Source organism: Oncorhynchus keta, chromosome 1, assembly GCF_023373465.1.
Source record: "Oncorhynchus keta strain PuntledgeMale-10-30-2019 chromosome 1, Oket_V2, whole genome shotgun sequence".
Classification (NCBI taxonomy): domain Eukaryota; kingdom Metazoa; phylum Chordata; class Actinopteri; order Salmoniformes; family Salmonidae; genus Oncorhynchus; species Oncorhynchus keta.
Genome location: NC_068421.1, coordinates 51,282,435 through 51,303,319, shown reverse-complemented (window position 1 = coordinate 51,303,319; position 20,885 = coordinate 51,282,435). Strand labels below are relative to the sequence as shown.

The following is a 20,885-nucleotide window of genomic DNA, read 5'->3' as shown; positions in this document are numbered from 1 at the left end:
TAAAGGAAAACGTGTGTGTCTTGGTGTGTCTGTTTTTGCATGCAACTGAGCTAGATGAATAAAAAGCAGGTCAAACTTACCACTGACATACTGTTTAATTAGCCTTTCAGGTACATCCGTCACCCGTCACAAGGTATACGCCATGAAATCAAACACAGGATCCTCAAAAATATGCTTAGTTCACTCGTGATCTTATTCTCCGTTGATATAATCTGTTTCTGCATTTATACATAACAATAAGACAGTTGAAAACATTGCAGTAGTGTAAATATCTATCGATATTTATATATAAATATTTCAATGTTCCTCCTTTTGTGAGACAAAGCCGTATTCTGGTAGGGGCCCTTGCTATGCTTTGGGCACATGAATCCTCCTCCTCTGATCTTTCCCTTTGGCTAATGAACCCGCAAACATATTGTTAAGATTCACAACAAAAAAACACAAACATTGTCTGAATGGCGAGATGCAACAGCCTTTGTTATTACAAACGTCTAACTGTAAGTCGCTCTGGATGAGAGCGTCTGCTAAATGACTAAAATGTAAATGTCAAATGTGTTTAGTGTCCAATGCTGCAAACTCAAAGGGATGATGCATATCATCGTGTTTTCAAACTCATGCAACAGTATTTGCAGGAAGCATTTAACGAAACATTTCCCTGATACCATGGCGCTGTCATTCAACCAAAGCCAAAGTCCGAGTCCTTCAGACAAACTTTTAACAAAACTCTAGGCAGCCATTGATACGCACACATTTGACCACTCTCCATTTTAGGTCAACATTTGTAAGACGTCACATATTTTGTGATCAGGATCTGGGCTATGAAGAGACGTCATCCAGTGCCAGTTCATGTGTAAGTCCTTACACGCCCTACTCTAAACAGAGAGAAGTGTAATTATTGGAAGAACGGTCCTTGCAGCTTGGTGCGGACCTGGTCTCGTTTCACCTCTCTCTCCGTGAGGAAAGCCTGCAGCTTGTCAGTGGAGAAACACAAGATGGAGTCTCTGTGTTTGGAGGGGGCCCGCTCGCCTCGTACCCACGGGTTCTGGAGGCACTCAGCCGCCGAGGGTCTCTCCCTGAAGAAACGCATCAGATGAAACACATCAGGAACATTCTGAAATGGTTTGTTAACACTATCTACCAATTACCCCTCAATGAAACAACTGTGGGTGTGCTTGTCCATCTCAAATAGGCAATGGGTACTGTATAGGTCCTGGTCAGATGTGGTCAATCGACTCACCAGGCCTTGATGCTCAGTGTGTTCTTTATGAAGTTGATTGCTCCCTCTGACAAACCAGGGTAGCAGCGGCCAAACTGGATCTTCCCCTTCCGGATGTTTCTGTCCCTCTCCCAGTTGAGGTCTGAATGGAACGGGCTATCTGCACTCAACCTAGGCGGTGAGAGGGAGGACATATTTGTTTATTTGGATCTTTAGCAGAAGCACCAGCTACTATTCCTGGGGTCCACAAAAAAACACAAAACATGACGAGTAACAAAACACTGATAGATGAGGCCAGTCAACAAAAATGTAAAATCCAACGATACACAAACGCAAAATAAAAAACATATAATACTAATACTAATACAAAAATAATGTGTGTGTTAGAGTGTGTGTGTGTGTGTGTGTCCCCTCGCAGTCCCCTCATATCAGAGGAGAAACAGAAGAATAAATGGCAGTATGGATGTATAGCGGGGTGTCAAACATACAGATCCGGCCCGCGAGCCCATTCAATCCGGCCCGCAGGGGGTTTCAGTTTTTATTTGAACAACGGTCTTAATTGACATTGAAATGACAAAAAAAACAAAAAAACATGCAATCTTCACAAAAAATGACATTGTTAAAACATTTCTAGCCTGTCTATGGGTAACAGGTTTAAAGTGTTGTGCTCGACCTGCTCAGTTTCCCACCACAAAACACCCGAAAATGGCCAAAACGAGTAGAACCAGCTCACCTGCTTTTACACAGGGGTTTGACTCTACTTAAAAAGGAAAAAGTTTCACCATATTCAAATTTGAGTTCAGTTCACGTAACAGGGTCAGATTAAATAATAGCAGCCAGACATGACTTTGTCAAAACAACATAATAATTAGGGCTTTACAATGACGGTGAAAACATGTTCAGGTTAAATAGGTTAATATATTCCTAGAAGTCACACAGGGAGCACAGAGGGATATGTCAAAATGCTCAATTTTGGCACTTCAGCAAGTCAGATACTGTATATTGAATCGTCCACGTGGTCTTCATTTAATGTAACTGGCTTTTAAAATGCAACACTTGTGCACAATTTCTACTTAAAATATTAAAAGGGACACAAAAAGGCACTTATTTCGTGGAACAACCCTTCTTACTTACATTATAAAAGCCAAAACCCCAATAGCCCAGATGTCGGTCTCAGGTCCGACTCCTTGTCCGTCGAGGATTTCTGGGGCTTTAGGAAGGACAATGTAAACTGAGAAAACATGACAGATCGAGAGGGCATTCTTCATAAGAGGTTTACATTCCATTGTTTCCATTAGTACGTGCCAGTGAATTGAAGTCAATCTTTCAAGGAAGAACGTTTTATATTCCAGCGGCAGAACACAAAGGTTGAAATGAATTAAGGTTATGGTTAAGGTTAGGTTTAGGAAAAACAGTTAGGTTAATTAAGGTTTGGCATTGTTTACAGTGCGGTTAGGGTAAGGGTTAGGAAAGGCATAACAGTTAACATTGGGTTAGCGTACCCCCATCTGCCATTCTGTTTCTGCCCGTTGTCTGTGGAGAGGCGCTCGATGGAGTCTCTGTGTGAAATGGGAAGACGGATGTAACTGTTCTTCAAGAGCAAAGTTGAGTGATGAAGTTAGGCAAGCTTTTGTTCAGCCTATCATCCCTATCCACCCATCCTCCCCGCTCATCCTTTCCAGTCATTCTCTTGATGTACCTTTCTCTTGTCCCGGAATGTCCTCTATGTTGAGTGTCTGTCCGGGTGTGAAAGACTGAGCAGAGCCCAGGTCTACGATCTTCAGCACGTTGCGGTCCGTCACCAGCATGTTGTCCGACTTGAGGTCCAGGTGGACGACGCGGCGGCTGTGCAGGTAGTCCACAGCACCCAGGATCTGAGCCAGCAGCTCTGCCACATGGAGTTCAGCATAAAGATCTCTGTTTGGGGTAAAACAAAAAAAAAAGAGGGAGGGAGGGAGGGGGAACATAGTATATCTAAAACCCATCTTCTGCATCTTTACCAAGTACAGTAAATAACACATTTTGCAACCACACTCTGGAAATTGCAAAACCCATTAGCCAGGCAACACTACAAAACTAACACACCCCCAAAACACTACTAAGTAATGTTGCAGTGTATAGCAGGCAGCTGTGTCTTTCTGACCTCTCTGTCAGGTTGTAGAGCAGCTCTCTGCCAGCACACAGCTCCTGGATGAGCACCAGGCAGTGGGGGGTAATGTAGGCCGTGTGCAGCTGCACCAGGTGGGGGTGGTTGAGCTTCTTAAGCAGCTGGTACTCCCTGAGCACCAGAGCTCTATTTTCTGGCCTGTAAGGAGTGATCTTGGCAGCAAACAGCTGCTGGCTCTGGCTGTCCTGACACTGGGTCACCACGCTGAAACGACCCCTGACATGGACAACACGAAGAGAGAGAGACGGTGAGAGAGATTGCACACACATCTGTGCTTTACAGGTAGGAAGGACAGATGTGCAGTAAAGAAATGCTCAATGAGTACACATTCGCGTCGCGTAGGAAAAAAACGGCAACTTTCCTAACCCAGTGTTGACCGTCCAGTACCTGTTGATCTCTGCGAGGAAGCTGTAGGTCTTGTGGCTAGGTTGACCTCTTGACCCACTGCCCTTTGATCCTGGGTACTCGGTCTGGATGAGGGGAATGTGGGTCTCTGTAGATGAAAGGAGAACTGTTACGTCTGGCCACAGACTCAAAAAGGGACGTAAAGCACAAAAACAAACTTTCATCAATTAACACTAATTGCCTTTAGGATGGGTTGCCATAACAACAGGGGGCGAAGGGTCGCTGAAAGGTCCTGCCCCCTTCTTGGTGATGCAGCCCACCCTGAATACGTATCCTGCTCCTCTGAGTAAGTCTTTCACTACGTAGCAACTGTCTGTCACCTCCTCGCACAGTGGCTTCCACTCTCCACCTGTGGCAGTAGAGGGTATGAGAATGTTTTATAATTATAATATTTCATGTGCAACAGGTGCATCATCATCATCATCATCATCGTCAACATCCGGTAGACAGTGTTAAACTTGTTCAATTTAGTGTCGCTTCACTTCACTGCACATACACCAAAGGCGGCTGGTGGTACGGCGACTCATGGTACTAAATTGGGGTGGACGGGCGGATGGTAATGGCTGAAACGGCACAAACGGAATGATATCACACACATCAGACACAGTTTCCATGTGCTTGATACCATTCCTTTTACTCCATTCCAGCCATTATTATAAGCCGTCGTCCCCTCACCAGCCTCCGGTGACATACACATTTCTGTGGAAAATCAATATGCAAATCTGTGTGATCTGTAAGCAGTGTTTTTCGTACCGTCTGTGCTGTACTGAACACAGTAAACCACTTGGTCCCTGGACTGCACTGGTCTCCATACAAGCAGAAATCCACCTGCCTCCAACTGGTGCACATCAGGCCTGGTCAGGTGGATGAGCATCTCTGGAGAGAAAACAGAAAGATAAACATTAGACTTGCAAAGAGGCACACAAAGCCTCTCTCCTGCTGAGTAGATTGCAAATTGAGTCCAAATATACTTCACCTTTGTTCTTCTTGAATGCAGGTATTTTAGGTATTTTAAATGAAAATAATGTGGACTTCTTTTTAGCACTCTCCAAGCCAGCGCTCGCCTTTTGCTCAGGTGGAGCAGGAGAGGAACCCTTTACAATCGGCCCTGCATCACACCAAGAAACATAAAGGGTGGACATTCTGATTGTTTCCACTACATGAGAGGGATCCCATTCGGAAAAAGTGTACGAAACTAAAAGTGCATGGTAGCTCACCTCCCTTCGTTAAGTCCTCCTTGCTGGACGATTTGGTGAACAGCTTGGTGAGGCTAGAGGCTGATGCCCTCATCTTTTTCCTGAGTGACATGGTGGGGGTTTTGGGCTCCAATTCCCCTAGCGTGGGTCCCTGCTCCGTGCCCTCCAGTTGTGAGTAGGAATGCCCCGCCCAGGACTGCCTACGTAACAGATTCATCAACCCAACCTTGGGTGACATCCTGGGAGACTTCCCCGAGGGCGGTTTGGCCTGGAGGGCCGGGGTGGACACGTGCCTCTGGAGACGTGCCTCTGTGTCGCTGGCCCTCGAGGGTCTCTCTGGGGCCTTGAAGGACAGGCTGGGGCTGGGTTTCACCGGCAGGATCGTCTTCTCTACCTTACCATTATTTCTGGCCGTTGAGTTCTGGTTGGGGTGGGTTGTCCTTCTCGGTGGGATCTGAAGTTGGCCGCTCCGGCACTGGGGCTCCTTATTAGCTTCCACAGCCTCAGACCCCTGGAGCAGTGAGCAGGGGGACGTTGTGATCAGGTGCTCCTCCTGGTCATCATACTCATCCCCTGCTCTCCCTCTTTGTGTGGCTGCAGGGTAGCCGTGGGACAGCTCCTCACAAGAGTCCAGCCTGCTGGAGCCCTCAGAGCCATGCTCCAGGATGAGGGACTCAGCCAGGGAGTACTGAGAGCCAGCCAGGTTCCCCACCTCCTCCTCTGGCCTGAGGCTCTTCTCTGGACCAGCATGGGGCGATTTTGCACATAGTTCCTGAAGCCTGGCCGTAAGCTGTTTGGGAGCCACTGCCACTGAACCTCTTCGACCTCTCACTTGGAGAGGGGAAACGTCCAAGCTCTTCTCTTCCTCCTTGTCAGTGAAATCCTCCTTAAGATTCAAAGCACTCTCCTCTTCTCTACATTTGGCGGATCCTGGTGAGCGTCGGGAGTACTCGTCCAACGACTTGCTCCTCCTCTGTGGTGGTGCATTGTGCGAGAGGCTGACCCCGCTGTCAAAGGAGCAGGACTTGAGCATGGACGACTGCAAAGACCCTCGCCTTTGCCCGTGATTGGTCTCGCCTTCGTCCTCCACATACTCAATGAGAGGCTCGTTGAGGCGGCTAGAGAGGCTTCTGCGGAGTGGCTTGCGGCCCCTCTCCTGCTTCTTGGCCTGGAACTTGTCCCTGAGGGTCATGTGGCGAGCGGACATGGGCGAGAGCTGCGCGGAGCTGTTGTAGAAAGTGCTGCGGATCAGGCTGCTCCTGGCGATGCAGCCTCCTTCACTCCCGGACGCGGAGCCATCATCCCCCTCGGAGAGGTATAGGGACGGGCTGCTTTCTCGGCTGACCCTCCTCTCCCTCTGGGGGGTCGGCTGCTGTGACGCATCCGAGGACCCTATAGACTGCCTGCTTAGGCTCCTCTCCAGCACTCTCATCTGTCCTCCCATCTCCTCCTCCTCCTCCTCCTCCTCCATGGTCCCCTCCTCCTCTTCCTCCAATTTCAGTTTGTCAAAGGGCTCAGGGATCCTGGCTCTCTCCATGAGGGGGTCAAATTCTTCCTCCTCCTCGTCTTCATCCTCGTCAGCTGTGGTGCAATGGTGGAAAAAGTCCCAGGCATCGGCCTCGTCGTACTCAGAGGAGGAGCCGCTGCTCATGGAGGTGCTGCTGGGCTCATGGGGGTCCCGGGGGGCTGTGATGGAGGTCTCCCGAAGAGGGGCATCCAGCAGCTCTGGGATGGGCTTCAGGATTAGCACCGAGCCCAGGCAGGTCAGAGAACGCTGGGTAGAGAGGGGAGAGAATGCAGGTGAGAGAGAAGACCGAGAATTCATACAGAGCTGGGAAAAGACAGTTCAGAAAACATAAACAGAGAGAAGAGACAAGAAAACACTGGACAGAGTTAAAAGACTGAAGGCTCTATTTTATCGGCTGGCGCTAAAGGAGGCTTATGTTTCAAATGCAGGGTGTTTGCAATTTTGTCATGTTAAAAAAACTGGCGCACTGGCATTTTCCAGCCCTAAAGCCAGGTTCCGCGATTTACCTGTCTAACATCAGCTCGCTTGCGCTGAGGTGTGCACTTAAAAACAAGTGCAAAAGTGACAATTTGTTGCAGCGCTGATGGGAAGTTTTAAGACCCACAAAAAGCACATCTTAAAGGAAGTAGTTGATAATGGAATGGATTTTGAGACTGGAAGCGCAGCCTATCTAGCCATGACGCACAGTCACCATGGAAGGAGAGATGTGCCTTTTTTTGCCTGTGAATCTCGTATTTATGAACAGAAAAAAATTGTTTTCCCCATTTTGATTTGATTAAAAACCAATCATAGCCTACCTTCCCCTTAATCAAGGCTGGTTTAGCAGCATCGCATACAGTAGGTATGTCTTTTTATCCTGGCCATTGGCCAAAAGTAGCCTATGAATAAAGGGGTTTATATGGTTGACTGAGCTTTTAAATATTTGAGGATTTTGCCCTCATGCTTTTTTCAATATTCACAATTCACATACTTACATTTCGCTTGTTCAAGAAGGCTATCCATTCCAATTTTCAAAGAGCGCCCCTCGTCCAATTACCAAAGACACGCTCCTCCAAAGAATTCAGTCGTCCTATAATGCCATATCAACAACCATTTTTTTTATCTGCCTCGTACATAAGCAACGATACAATCTTGATGGCAAGATGGCGCCGACAGACATGGCAGCTCTGCTTCTAGCTCCTAAGCAACTTTGCAGTATTTTGTTTTTTTATGTGTTATTTCTTACATCATTAGCCCAGAACGTTTTTTTCCCGTTATTACATACAGCCGGAAATAACTTTTGGATATCAGAGCGACGGTAACTCACCAGCATTACGACCAGGAATACAACTTTCCAGAATTGAATCCTTTGTTCGTACTCCCCAGGGCAATTTATGTTATCCCTAAGGCTGCTCCAAGACGAAGCCGGCGGAGAAGAGCTATTCATAGTGGACTTCTTGCTCTCGTACAAGATTAACATCTTCTTCACCCGCTTTAAGAATAACACAGTGCCACCGGCGCGGCCCGCTCCCATGGACTGTGGGCTCTCGTTCTCCGTGGTGGAAGTGAGTAAGACAGTGAGTGTTAAACCTCGCAAGGCTGCCGGCCCCTAGCCGTGTCCTCAGAGCATGCGCAGGCCAGCTGGCTGGAGTGTTTATGTACATATTCAATCTCTCCTTATCCCAGTCTGCTGTTCCCACTTGCTTCAAGATGTCAACTGAACTCCATGACTGCATTGAGAGGCACTCTAGACCCACTTCAATTTGCTTACCGCCCCAATAGATCCACAGACAACGCAATTCCCATCGCACTGCACACTGGAATACCTATGTAAGAATGCTGTTCATTGACTATAGCTCAGCCTTCAACATCATAGTACCCTCCAAACTCATCATTAAGCTCAGGGCCCTGGGTCTGAACCCCACCCTGTGCAACTGGGTCCTGGATTTCCTGACGGGCCAACCCCAGATGGTGAAGGTAGGAAACATCACCTCCACTTCGCTGATCCTCAACACAGAGGCCCCACAAGGGTGAGTGCTCCGCCCCGTCCTGTACTCCCTGTTCACCCATGACTGCATGACCACGCACACCTCCAACTCAATCATCAAGTTTGCAGATGACACAACAGTAGTACGCCTGATTACCAACAATGGCGAGACTGCCTACAGGGAGGAGGTGAGGGCCCTGGCGGGGTGGTACCAGGAAAATAACCTCTCCCTCAACATCAACCAAACGAAGGACCTGATTGTGGAAGTCAGGAAACAGCAGAGGGAGCACGCCTCTTTCGACATCGATGGGACCGCAGTGGAGAAGGTGGAAAGCTTCAAGTTCCTCTGCATACACACAACTGACAATCTGAAATGGTCCACCCACAAAGACAGTGTGGCAAAGAAGGTGCAACAGCGCCTCTTCAACCTCAGGAGGCTGAAGAAATTTGTCTTGGCACCTAAGACCGTCACAAACTTTTACAGATGCACAATTGAGAGCATCCTGTCGGGCTGTATCACCGCCTGGTATGGCAACTGCACCATCCGCAACCGCAGGGCTCTCCAGAGGGTGTTGCGGTTTGCCCAATGCATCATCGGGGGAACACTGCCTGCACTCCAGGAGACCTACAGCACCCGATGTCATTAATACTGGAAAATCTAAATGAAAGTCCAAGTAAACAGATTTGACGATATTCTTGCAGAAAAATGGTATGTGAATGTCTCCTTCACGATTTGCCCAAATGTACCTGGGTGACTACACACTAAAAGTCATGTAGTTTGCTCATACTTCAAGTTGTCTGAAACTTTGCACATCCGATGGTGTCCACAAGATGGCAGCAGTGTAATTACCAGAGTGATGGCTAGATTTGGGGCCTTTCTGTTGCATTTCAAAGATGTCGTTTTATTTTTTAAGTAGTTTTTTCTTTGTATTTTCTTCTACCAGATCTATTGTGTTATATTCTTAAATTTAATATTAATATATTCTTATATTTACTTATTATATTGATAGCTCTCCCGCTATCTCTCTCAGAATGACCTTCTTGATCCAAATCAGTCAGGTTTCAAGACTAGTCATTCAACTGAGACTGCTCTTCTCTGTATCACGGAGGCGCTCCGCACTGCTAAAGCTAACGCTCTCTCCTCTGCTCTCATCCTTCTAGACCTATCGGCTGCCTTCGATACTGTGAACCATCAGATCCTCCTCTCCACCCTCTCCGAGTTGGGCATCTCCGGCGCGGCCCACGCTTGATTGCGTCCTACCTGACAGGTCGCTCCTACCAGGTGGCGTGGCGAGAATCTGTCTCCTCACCACGCGCTCTCACCACTGGTGTCCCCAGGGCTCTGTTCTAGGCCCTCTCCTATTCTCGCTATACACCAAGTCACTTGGCTCTGTCATAACCTCACATGGTCTCTCCTATCATTGCTATGCAGACGACACACAATTAATCTTCTCCTTTCCCCTTCTGATGACCAGGTGGCGAATCGCATCTCTGCATGTCTGGCAGACATATCAGTGTGGATGACGGATCACCACCTCAAGCTGAACCTCGGCAAGACGGAGCTGCTCTTCCTCCCGGGGAAGGATTGCCCGTTCCATGATCTCGCCATCACGGTTGACAACTCCATTGTGTCCTCCTCCCAGAGCGCTAAGAACCTTGGCGTGATCCTGGACAACACCCTGTCGTTCTCAACTAACATCAAGGCGGTGGCCCGTTCCTGTAGGTTCATGCTCTACAACATCCGCAGAGTACGACCCTGTCTCACACAGGAAGCGGCGCAGGTCCTAATCCAGGCATTTGTCATCTCCCGTCTGGATTACTGCAACTCGCTGTTGGCTGGGCTCCCTGCCTGTGCCATTAAACCCCTACAACTCATCCAGAACGCCGCAGCCCGTCTGGTGTTCAACCTTCCCAAGTTCTCTCACGTCACCCCGCTCCTCCGCTCTCTCCACTGGCTTCCAGTTGAAGCTCGCATCCGCTACAAGACCATGGTGCTTGCCTACGGAGCTGTGAGGGGAACGGCACCTCAGTACCTCCAGGCTCTGATCAGGCCCTACACCCAAACAAGGGCGCTGCGTTCATCCACCTCTGGCTTGCTCGCCTCCCTACCACTGAGGAAGTACAGTTCCCGCTCAGCCCAGTCAAAACTGTTCGCTGCTCTGGCTCCCCAATGGTGGAACACACTCCCTCACGACGCCAGGACAGCGGAGTCAATCACCACCTTCCGGAGACACCTGAAACCCCACCTCTTTAAGGAATACCTAGGATAGGATAAAGTAATCTTTCTCACCCTCCCCCCTTAAAATATTTAGATGCACTATTGTAAAGTGGCTGTTCCACTGGATGTCATAAGGTGAATGCACCAATTTGTAAGTCGCTCTGGATAAGAGCGTCTGCTAAATGACTTAAATGTAAATGTAAATATTCTCCTCCTCATTAACTTCACATTTTCACAAACGTCAAAGTGTTTCCTTTCAAATGATACCAAGAATATGCATATCCTTGCTTCAGGGCCTGAGCTACAGGCAGATTTGGGTATGTCATTTTAGGCAAAAAAAAATAAAAAGGCGGCTAATTACATTTAAAAGCAGATACATTTAGACTTTTACTCAAGTGGTATTTTTCTGGGTGGCTTACTCTATTTCCGGATGGTGCTACGGCGGAATTTAATTTGATTAAAAGCTAAACTTAGAATGATTCACCATCCTGGCTTTATGATGAGAACGTCCAGCTGGCATGAAATGTAATTTAGGAGCCGTCTGCTATTTCTGAAGAAATGTGAATACGATCTGTAAGATGGTTCCATTATGTTTATCAAACAGTATAACGGTGAGGGGACATTCTCTTATTTTAATATTTACAGTGGGGCAAAAAAGTATTTAGTCAGCCACCAATTGTGCAAGTTCTCCCACTTAAAAATACGAGAGAGCCCTGTCATTTTCATCATAGGTACACTTCAACTATGACAGACAAAATGAGAAAAAAAATCCAGAAAATCACATTGTAGGATTTCTAATGAATTTATTTGCAAATTATGGTGGACAATAAGTATTTGGTCACCTGCAAACAAGCAAGCAAGTCAGCTTGTCGAGAGGGGAAAAGAATGCTGCGAGAACAGGTATAGGGAGAGATCGAAACAAATATAGAAATCTGGGCAGGACATTCATTTTAATTACATTTATTCTACCCAGTAGAGTGAGAGGCAAGTCCATCCATTTACAAAGGTTACCCTCCACCTTTTGCAACAAGCTGGCCAGATTGAGTTTATAGAGGTTGTTCAGATTACCATCCACCATTATGCCCAAATATGTGAAGTCCATAGGAGACCATCTAAAAGGAAACTTGTGCTTGATGGTATGGTGGTCAAAGACAGACAATGGTAAGATTTCATTTTTATCAAAATTGACCTTATATATCCAGAGAAAGAACTATAACACTGTAGTAGGATCTGCAAGCGATAGAGGGAATGTTCTGGCTTCGTTAGAAATAAGAGAAGGTCGTCCGCAAAGAGTGATAACTTATGGGTATGGGGGCCCACCTCAAAGCCATGTATGTCAGGGCACGTTCTAATAGCCTCAGCCAACGGTTCGATGGCGAGGGCAAAGAGGTGGGGGATAATTGGGGAACCTTGTCTGTTCCCCCTATAGAGAGGGAAAGAGGAGGAAGTAATCCCATTGTTAGCAATCCTAACTTTAGGAGATTTGTAGAGGGATTTGATCAAATTTACAAACACGGTACCTAAACCAAACTTTTCCAAGACGCGAAAGAGGTATGGCCATTCAACCCTATTAAAGGCCTTTTCAGTGTCGAGGGAGACTGCGACACTAGGTATTTTGTTTTTGTTAGCAAGATGAATTATATCAAAGAACCTTCTGACATTACTGGAGGACAATCTATTAATTATAATGCCATTCTGATCTGAGTTGACCAACAGGGGAAGTCTCTTAGAATGCATCTTGGTGACCAGTTTACAATCTGTGTTAAGGAGAGAGATTGGTCTATAGGAGGCGCACTTTAGCGGGTTTTTCCCTTTCTTGTAGATCACAGTAATCACTGCTTGAGAGAAAGACTCTGGAAAGCAGTTGTCTTTCCCGGCTTTTTTAAGTACCTCCATAAGGTAGGGGACCAACAGCTCCCTAAATTCTTTATAGAACTCTGGAGGGAAGCCATCCTCCCCAGGAGATTTATTAGAAGGTAATGGCCTCCAACAATTCAGGAACTGAGAAGTGTTCACTCAGGCGCTCTCTGTCATCCTCTGACAGGCATGGGAGGTTGAGAGAGGAGAGAAAGGAGTCGATCTCTGATAGATCATCGCTTGATTGGGAAGTGTAGAGGTCTTCGTAGTATTTCGTGTCATTAATTTTATTAGGGTCTAAATATATCTCAGTAGTAAGAGTTTCTATAGCATTAATTGTCCTCTTACTTTCCTCTGCTTTCAGTTGCCATGCCAATACTTTGTGAGCTTTCTCTCCAAGCTCGTAATAACGCAGTTTTGATTTAGTGATGGCCCTCTCAGCTTGATATGTGTTCAGAATATTATATTTCAGTTTTTTATTTACCTGTAAAGATCTTTAGTCGGGCCTCTTTGGGAGGTTTTCTCTAGCTCGGAGATTTCAGATTCAAGGGCATTGAGTTCCGCACCGTGTTTTCTCTTCAACCCTTTAGTATAGGAAATGATCTGTCCCCTCAGATAGGCTTTCAATGTGTCCCAAAGAATGAAACTGTCAGGAGCAGAGGGTTTGTTTGTTTGTCAAAGTAAAAATATTGATCTGCTCTTTGATGAATGCACAAAATTCAGGTTGCTTTAGGAGTGTAGAATTTAGTCTCCATCTATATGCTCCATTTACCTTGGTAAGAATGGAGATTGATAATACCAGAGGAGAATGGTCACTAAGCAATCTGGTGAGATACTCGATATCTAACACTCTATGAAACAGTTTGGTCGATAGTAAAAAGTTATCTATGCGTGTGTGTGTGTTGTGTGGGTGTGAATTAAAAGAGTAGTCCCTATCCTGTGGGTGCAACTGTCTCCAGATGTCTAGTAAATTGAGATCTTTCATGAATGACATGGAGAGCTTGCCCGGCTTTGGTAAGAAGTGAGGGTTTATCAGAGTACCTATCAAGAACTGTGGTGCTTGAGCAACCTGAAGGAAGACATTCTGAATAAACATATAATCATCGAAGTCAGGAGCATAAATATTCAATAGGGTTCAAGACTCCGAAAACATATTCCCCTGCACCAAAACAAACCTGCCCGAGGGATCAGAGATGGTGTTGTTGACTCCGAAAAGATATTCCCCTGCACCAAAACAAACCTGTCAGAGGGATCCGAAATGGTGTTGATGACGCAGAAGGGGATGTGTCTACTTATCAAAATTGCAGTTCCTCTTGCTTTGTAGTTAAAAGAGGACGCAAAAACTTGTCCTACCCATTCCCTCTTCAATTCCTTGTGTTCACTGGCTGTAAGATGTGTTTTCGACCGGGGTTTCGGCGCTGATGTTCTGTGGGCGCGTTCGATTTCCAGTGGCTTGGTGAAGTTGATTATGCCTAGGACATCCGGGATCCATTGAGTGAAGAAACGGACCGGGTCACGGCCCTCGCTGTCCTCTTTCAATCCCACCACACGGATATTACTACATCTACTCTGGTTCTCCATCTGATCTACCTTGTTTTTGAGGTAGGCATTGTCCTTCTGCAGTTATATCAGAACCTGGTCATGTCGAGCGATGGTATCTTCAACTGTGCTAATGCACAACTCAGCCTCAGTCGTTCTCAAAAGGAGATCATTCAGGGAGGATTTCAGGTCATCAATGGAAGAATGGAGTTCAGCCGATTTCTTGTCAATTTTCAGAGAAAGGCCTTTGTTTACCATCCTGAATTCCCCGGAGGAGAGTAGCCAGCATGTCAGCAGGCTCTCACGAGGCTGCCGAGAGCAACAGTCTGGAACTGTCGTCTGAGTTATGAGGGTTAATGCTAATCTTGCTAGCTGTAGCGTTATCGTTATCTTGGGAATCAACAACGTTTTGGTCGTCCCTCTTGCCTCTCTGTCGGAGGGCCATGGCTCTTTATCAGCCGATGTTAGAATATTGTTTCAACGTTGTTATTTAGGTAATAATGGAATAACTTTGAAGAGCTCGGTTTGTCAACGTCTGCTCAGCTCCGCGGCATCACGCGCTTCGAGTGGACATTCTCTATATATTGTATCTTTGTCCATCTTCTGTGAAAAGTTTGGATGTGCATAAAACCCTCTAACCTTGATATTATATGCCCACAGGAAGCAATTAGGGCGCCTGTAACTGTATTTAGACATACTGTACCCTATTTAAAACCAGTTTTTGTTTCATTTAGATTCTAATTTGATTAGAACTATTCACTCTTTTTAGGCCTTATCAATAGTGAATTTAATCGTACGTTTGGCATGTCAGTGAATCAGCCATAATGCAATTTACAGTAGGCCTAGCCTCCAGTGTGAATGCTATGTTTAACAATATGTTTCCTTATTGAAGACATGCAATTACTTAGAACAATGTGGACTGAAAACATGTTCAACATATTTTTGGTTTCTGGAGGCTATTTAACAAACTAGGCTATGTTTCTGTAGGTTATTTAACAAACTAGGCTACAACGGACTAACACTGAAATTGGAGTTGATGACAAGGCAAAACATAAAGGGAATACATAAAAGATTGTAAATACACATAACTTGAAGCGACCAAATATTTAGCCATGGAGCATGCTCAGATTGGCCAGTGAGGCTTAAAGCCTCCAATTTGTTTAGTCATCAAAACCCAGCCCTTTCGCACCAACGCCAGCTACTGTGCCCATAATTCCGTTTGTAAAAAAATAGCACAAATATTTCCGACACACCCCCGAACCTATAATGCTACCACTTTATCATTGCATTAGGTTTGTTAACATAGAGCCCTGCATGTCATTATTGTACCTGCCATTTTCTCCTTGAGATGAAGACTTTCAGAGCCCTTGTATTGATATCATCAGTCTCATCCTCATGTTCACCCTGACAACATAATCAACAAGAGAGAATGTGTTATACAAGATTCATTGTTTTCCTCCATTTTATTTGTCTCCACCAACCCGGCTGAGACAGAAACAAACGGTGTATGTAATTCTTACCTGGAACCATTTGTGCCCCAGACACTCAAATGCAGTTGGCCGCTTTCTAAAGGAGAGAACCAAATCATTTAGAGTGATATCCATATAAGAAATGATAATATCTTCAATCATGTCGATGGTTGTATTTCTTACACTGGGTCTGGCTGCAGGACCGTGCGGAGGAAGCCCTGGGCACCGGTGCTCCTGTAGGTGAGGTCGGGTGCGTCCCAGTTCAGTGTCCCCTCCCCCACCCTCATCAGAGTGGCCCGGTCCGTCTCCCCCATGAACGGACAGCGGCACATCAGACTGACAGGACACAGCATGATTTCAACACTTATAACACTCACTCAAATTCCATGTACTATATGACGAGACTCAAATATTGCATTTTTAAAAAATAAATCATAAATCATACAGTACTTGCCATAAATAGGCCACAACACCAATGGACCTGACAAAGAAGAGAGAAAATATTTCTGTCGCGATAAATCGTCACATTTCCCCCTTCATATGATTGGAATGTCACATACAGTGGCACAGATGTACTGAAACAGATAAATCGTTTTGCTTACCAGATGTCACTTGCTATAGTGACGGGGTCTTGATGTATGATCTCAGGGGCCACAAACTCAGGAGTGCCAAACTGGCTGTACTGGTGTCTGGAAGTGTCCATCTCCTGACAGAAGCCAAAGTCACAGATCTTGATCTCCTCTCTGGGTGGAAACACCATCAGGATATTGTCCGGCTGTGTGATTGAATTCCAATGGCAGATGGTGGGTGAGGGAACTGACCATGTCACGGACTAAGCTGTCCGTCAAACTATCGACCAGGGTGCATTGTTTCAATGTGCACAAAGAGAGTGAATGCATGAACAACCAAACGAAACGTGCAAACTTACTTTGATGTCCAGATGTAGGATGTTCATGCTGTGGATATGACCAACTCCCTCCAGGATTTGCTGAATGTACATCTGCACCTGGTACCATGAACGCAGTTTATAAACATCATAGGGGCAGTCATAATAGCCTTAGCATCCAGGCAAAACAGGGGTCAACTCTAAACACCGTTCCAACAAGATTGGGTTTTACAGTCAAAAGAGCGAAGGTTTTACCTCTCTCTCGCTGACTGATCCCTTCGACAGCAAATGATCAAGGAGACCGCGAGAAGAGCAGCTACGTTATGGTATTAAGAACAATATGCCGTGTTAAACATGGATCAAATTGAGCACTACATCTCCACCCTTAGGTCTTCATCGGTGAAGTGGCTAAAAGCGCCATGGGGAAGGATACGCTTCGGTGACCAGGACCAGGGTCCTCCGTGTAGAGAAGAAGTCCAGCAGACAGGCCACCCTGGGGTGGGCCAGCCGGGAGAGCAGGTCCCTCTCTTGGAACGCCCTGGTCCTCGTACTGCTCCTCAGGGGCAGGAACTTGGCGGCAAAGCCCTCACCCGTCCTCCTGTGGGTAACCCGCTTTACCACCCCATACGTGCCTCTACAGACACGGGGAGAAGAGGAAAAGGACGGAACCCATTTTAGTTTATTGGAACGCAGCCAAAAGGGAACGTCAACTCCACAGTTGCAGCTTGACCGATTGCTGCAGTGCGAAATATGACACCCAACTAAATGTGTACTTACCTCCCAATCTCCTCATGGACGTCATACACAGACAGCAGCTTCCTCCTCTTCCCAAGCTCCACCTCTCTCTCCTGCGACTCCAGTGGACCTACAGAAAAGAGGACCAGGACCATGCAGTCACATGTAATCAGCCAGAGAGCGTCACATTTGTGGTGTTTCAGCTGCATTCGGGGATTGGGATGCTCATCTTTCTAGGCATTTTGTGTTACATCTCTCATAGGTTTGGCATCGGCTAGTTTGAATGACAGGAAAAAAATAAGGACAGTGAACGGAAAGACACATGGCTCAGGTGAAAAGTAGTGCGCTGCTGTACAAGGGGGATTCATTTATTATTAATTTGACAGACACCATAGGTGTGTACTGAGGTCTTACCCTCCTCCACTGTCAGCCGAGCCTGACAGGAGGTGTGTCCTAAGTCGTTATAGGCCCAGCAGGTGTAGATGCCACCGTCCTCACTCTCCGGGCACAGCACCGTCAGAGAGCAGCGGGCACCATTCTGGACCACCTCCACGTTCTCAGTGGCCAACAGCTCCTCTCCATCCTCCAATCATATGAGAGAGACACTACTAAGACACAGCTTCTACGACAGCACAGGGGCCAAGCCGTGGAGGAGAACACCAACAATTACCATGCTCGTACTACTCAGTTGATTAATAGTTTTGGTTAGTTATGTCCGGCGGTGTCAGCTATGCTTAAATGTATTGGGGAATGTCATAACGAAGGTTTGGATTAAGTGAATTATAACAGTGAATGAGATGATGGTGGTCTTAGATTGAGGAATTTTGAAGTGTCCAACCTTGTACCACTGAATCTCGGGGGTGGGCCTTCCTGTGATGATGATGGTGAAGGTAGCTGATTGACCAGGCTCCACACACAGGTCCTCCACCGGCACCTGGATGGAGGGAGGAGCTGAGGAGACAGGAAGTGAGGTCATTTCATGAGATGATTCATGTCTTAGGCACAGTGGCCACCTCTTTTAGAAAATAAGGAACTACAGTGTGTCGGCACAATTGCAAAGTACAGTACCTGTTGGCATTTCCTCTATGGCCTCAGGAACATAAAGTTCCTCCTCAACCTCCGGTCTCTCCTCAAGCTCAGTGGGGAACTGTGGAGCCTCCACGTGTCCTCTGGCGGTAGGGTCCCTTTCCTCTTGGCTACCCTCGGCTCTGTAGAGAAAATATATATTGGGATAAAAATAGAGATGGTGCAGTAGGATGATGAATGTATCACAGTTCTGGCAGGCAGACTCACGGCTGAGGGTATCCAGGCTGGAAGAGCATTTTGACAACAGAGGTGGGGTGGAAGTCTGTCTGCAGCCATTGCTTCACCATGGCAGTGGACCAGCCCTCTGAGTCAGAGTCTGGAAGCACAATGACACCTCTCTCATACTGATGCTCTTAGGTGCTGTTCGGGTCTAATAGTCCAAAATCATTCATTCATATTATTAACTGGCCTTTACAATGAATATATTTTTTGAAGCCATGCTAATTTGTCACCGAGGCAAAGCGTTTCGAGACATCAGCAACTGTCTATTTAAAAATGTAGAATGAATGAGAAATATGATAAAAGCTAATGTTAGGAACGTACAGTACCCTTACCTCCAGACTCACAGGAACACAATAACCAGTGCACGTCTTACCTCCAGACTTGAAGGACACCCAATAGTTTGTAAATCAGCCCATGAACAGGACATGGACACATGTCCACTCCCCAGGGGGGATAAGGGGCGCCTGATGCCCAGCACATGACCATCTTGTATAGGTAGGAGTGGAGAGTTAACTGGGCATGCGTTGGAGAGGAGAGAGGACCCATCCACATGCACTGGGTCCATGATACTGTGAACATGATGAAGGCTCTGTGAGGTACTTCCTGTTCGGGGACTACAGAAGATGGAGAGCAGGAGGGTTACAGAGAATGGATTGACTCACATGATCAACTGGTGTCCAAAAGCCAAAGGGAAAACTACTTAGAGGTGGAATCATAGCTCATGAATGAAAGTGATTGATAGATACAGCAATGCCAGTATTGAAATTGTATTATTATTTTTGAAATGACAAAATTTTAATCTGCCTTGAAATACAGTAAATATAAATGCACTCTATGTGATTGAATGTGTTTCGTTGCAGGTGTATGATATGGATGAAATATACACTTGTCAGATATATGGATATAGCAAGGATTACTGCTGTGTCGTAATCAATCGACTTTTCGGGGTCCTGAAATGGACTCTGAGGGGCCGTTATCGGGCACAGATTAAGCCTAGTCCTGGACTAAAAAGTAAACTCAAAGGAGAGTGTCTATTGAAAGAGTTTTACTCCAGGACTACTGTAGGTTCAAATCCGTGTCCGGGAAACACCCCGAGATGTAAATGAGCTATGGCCCCTTATTTATCCTGTTTGGAAAAGCTTTTGGAAATCCATCAAGATCAGTCAAATGGGAGGAAAGGACCCGGTCCTTTACAATGCTTGTCATTTCTGAAAGATGGAAACATGATGAAAACACGAGCAAAAACATCCAATACTAAAGTGTATCAATGTCTTTCATGAATATGCACAACTAGCCAGGATATGATATCTATGTTGATTGCTAATGTCGGTGACTGGAAGTGTTTATGGTTTCACGGGTGGTTGGAATGAAATGGGATAGAAAGGGTAACCTGGGTAATGAGACAATCCAAATTGAACACGAGGAATGGCAATGACGACTGACAGCATGAAAACAGAGATAAAGTGAGGTGAAGTAAAGTGATCTGAGGTAAAGTAGGTGAACGTGAGGTGAAGTAAAGTGATCTGAGGTAAAGTAGGTGAACGTGAGGTGAAGTAAAGTGATCTGAGGTAAAGTAGGTGAACGTGAGGTGAAGTAAAGTGATCTGAGGTAAAGTAGGTGAACGTGAGGTGAAGTAAAGTGATCTGAGGTAAAGTAGGTGAACGTGAGGTGAAGTAAAGTGATCTGAGGTAAAGTAGGTGAACATGAGGTGAGGTGAAACGAAGTAAGGACCATGGCATGTGCTTTTCTGATCCCTCTTCAGTTAACCCTGAGCTTGTATTGTCCACAGAATAAAACTGTGATAAAAACAATACCTTCCCTTGTCTCTCATTAGATATCAGAAAATAGTTAGACCTATGGGGTCCTTGTCCTAGATTGTATTAGACTGTCATCATGTCTTATAGTGTAGAACATGTGGACACTAAAGATGAACATCTCTACTGTAGCCTTCTTCTCAAAACCTGTGACCAGACTCTGAGGTGGACATTTACCTTGATTTGGTGGAGGGAACTCTCCTACTGTACCTTGGATCAAGATGGCCTGTGGTTGGTCAGGCTCACTGTCCATCACTTGTGCAAAGGCGGAGCACATCTCTGCTTTACTCTTGGCACTGCCCAACTTGTTCCACAGCTAAAACATGACAGGATTTCACATTTTAAAACGGCACTGTTTTATAACAGTGCACAAAAGCTCAAAGAATGCATTTCTATAAAGAACAGCAACAGTATATTGTACCTTCAATGTTATACCTGTACTGTGCACCATGGGGGACCGGCCATTCAGTGCCACTGGCCCAAACTCTGGAACTCTCTCACCCCAGCCACCCGCAACTCTGACTACATCACCACTTTCAAAGCCCGATCTCAAACCTACCTTTTCCCTCAGCTTAGCTCGC

General features: G+C 46.1%; 1 protein-coding gene across 50 annotated transcripts in view; it reads right to left on the bottom strand.

The window, feature by feature from the left end:
* Window positions 1-76: 76 nt before the first annotated feature.
* LOC118387118 (obscurin) overlaps window positions 77-20,885 on the bottom strand; it is a 91,989-nt gene continuing 71,180 nt past the window's right edge. For 49 of the 50 annotated variants that reach the window (XM_052526965.1, XM_052526972.1, XM_052526995.1 and 46 more), the window contains 25 exons: window positions 20,515-20,620; window positions 18,476-18,584; window positions 18,251-18,390; window positions 18,021-18,133; window positions 17,597-17,765; window positions 17,225-17,312; window positions 16,881-17,081; window positions 16,703-16,763; window positions 16,490-16,567; window positions 16,164-16,336; window positions 16,016-16,042; window positions 15,745-15,897; window positions 15,613-15,658; window positions 15,422-15,496; window positions 5,006-6,758; window positions 4,765-4,896; window positions 4,542-4,664; window positions 3,970-4,137; window positions 3,771-3,876; window positions 3,360-3,599; window positions 2,916-3,133; window positions 2,719-2,775; window positions 2,351-2,447; window positions 1,238-1,387; window positions 77-1,073 (listed from right to left, as the gene is read on the bottom strand). In XM_052526965.1, coding sequence (XP_052382925.1) covers window positions 893-1,073; window positions 1,238-1,387; window positions 2,351-2,447; window positions 2,719-2,775; window positions 2,916-3,133; window positions 3,360-3,599; window positions 3,771-3,876; window positions 3,970-4,137; window positions 4,542-4,664; window positions 4,765-4,896; window positions 5,006-6,758; window positions 15,422-15,496; window positions 15,613-15,658; window positions 15,745-15,897; window positions 16,016-16,042; window positions 16,164-16,336; window positions 16,490-16,567; window positions 16,703-16,763; window positions 16,881-17,081; window positions 17,225-17,312; window positions 17,597-17,765; window positions 18,021-18,133; window positions 18,251-18,390; window positions 18,476-18,584; window positions 20,515-20,620 — 4,764 coding nt within the window. In that variant the 3' untranslated portion in view covers window positions 77-892. The remainder of the gene's footprint in view (window positions 1,074-1,237; window positions 1,388-2,350; window positions 2,448-2,718; window positions 2,776-2,915; window positions 3,134-3,359; window positions 3,600-3,770; window positions 3,877-3,969; window positions 4,138-4,541; window positions 4,665-4,764; window positions 4,897-5,005; window positions 6,759-15,421; window positions 15,497-15,612; window positions 15,659-15,744; window positions 15,898-16,015; window positions 16,043-16,163; window positions 16,337-16,489; window positions 16,568-16,702; window positions 16,764-16,880; window positions 17,082-17,224; window positions 17,313-17,596; window positions 17,766-18,020; window positions 18,134-18,250; window positions 18,391-18,475; window positions 18,585-20,514; window positions 20,621-20,885) is intronic. The other variant, XM_052526968.1, reaches the window with a different exon arrangement.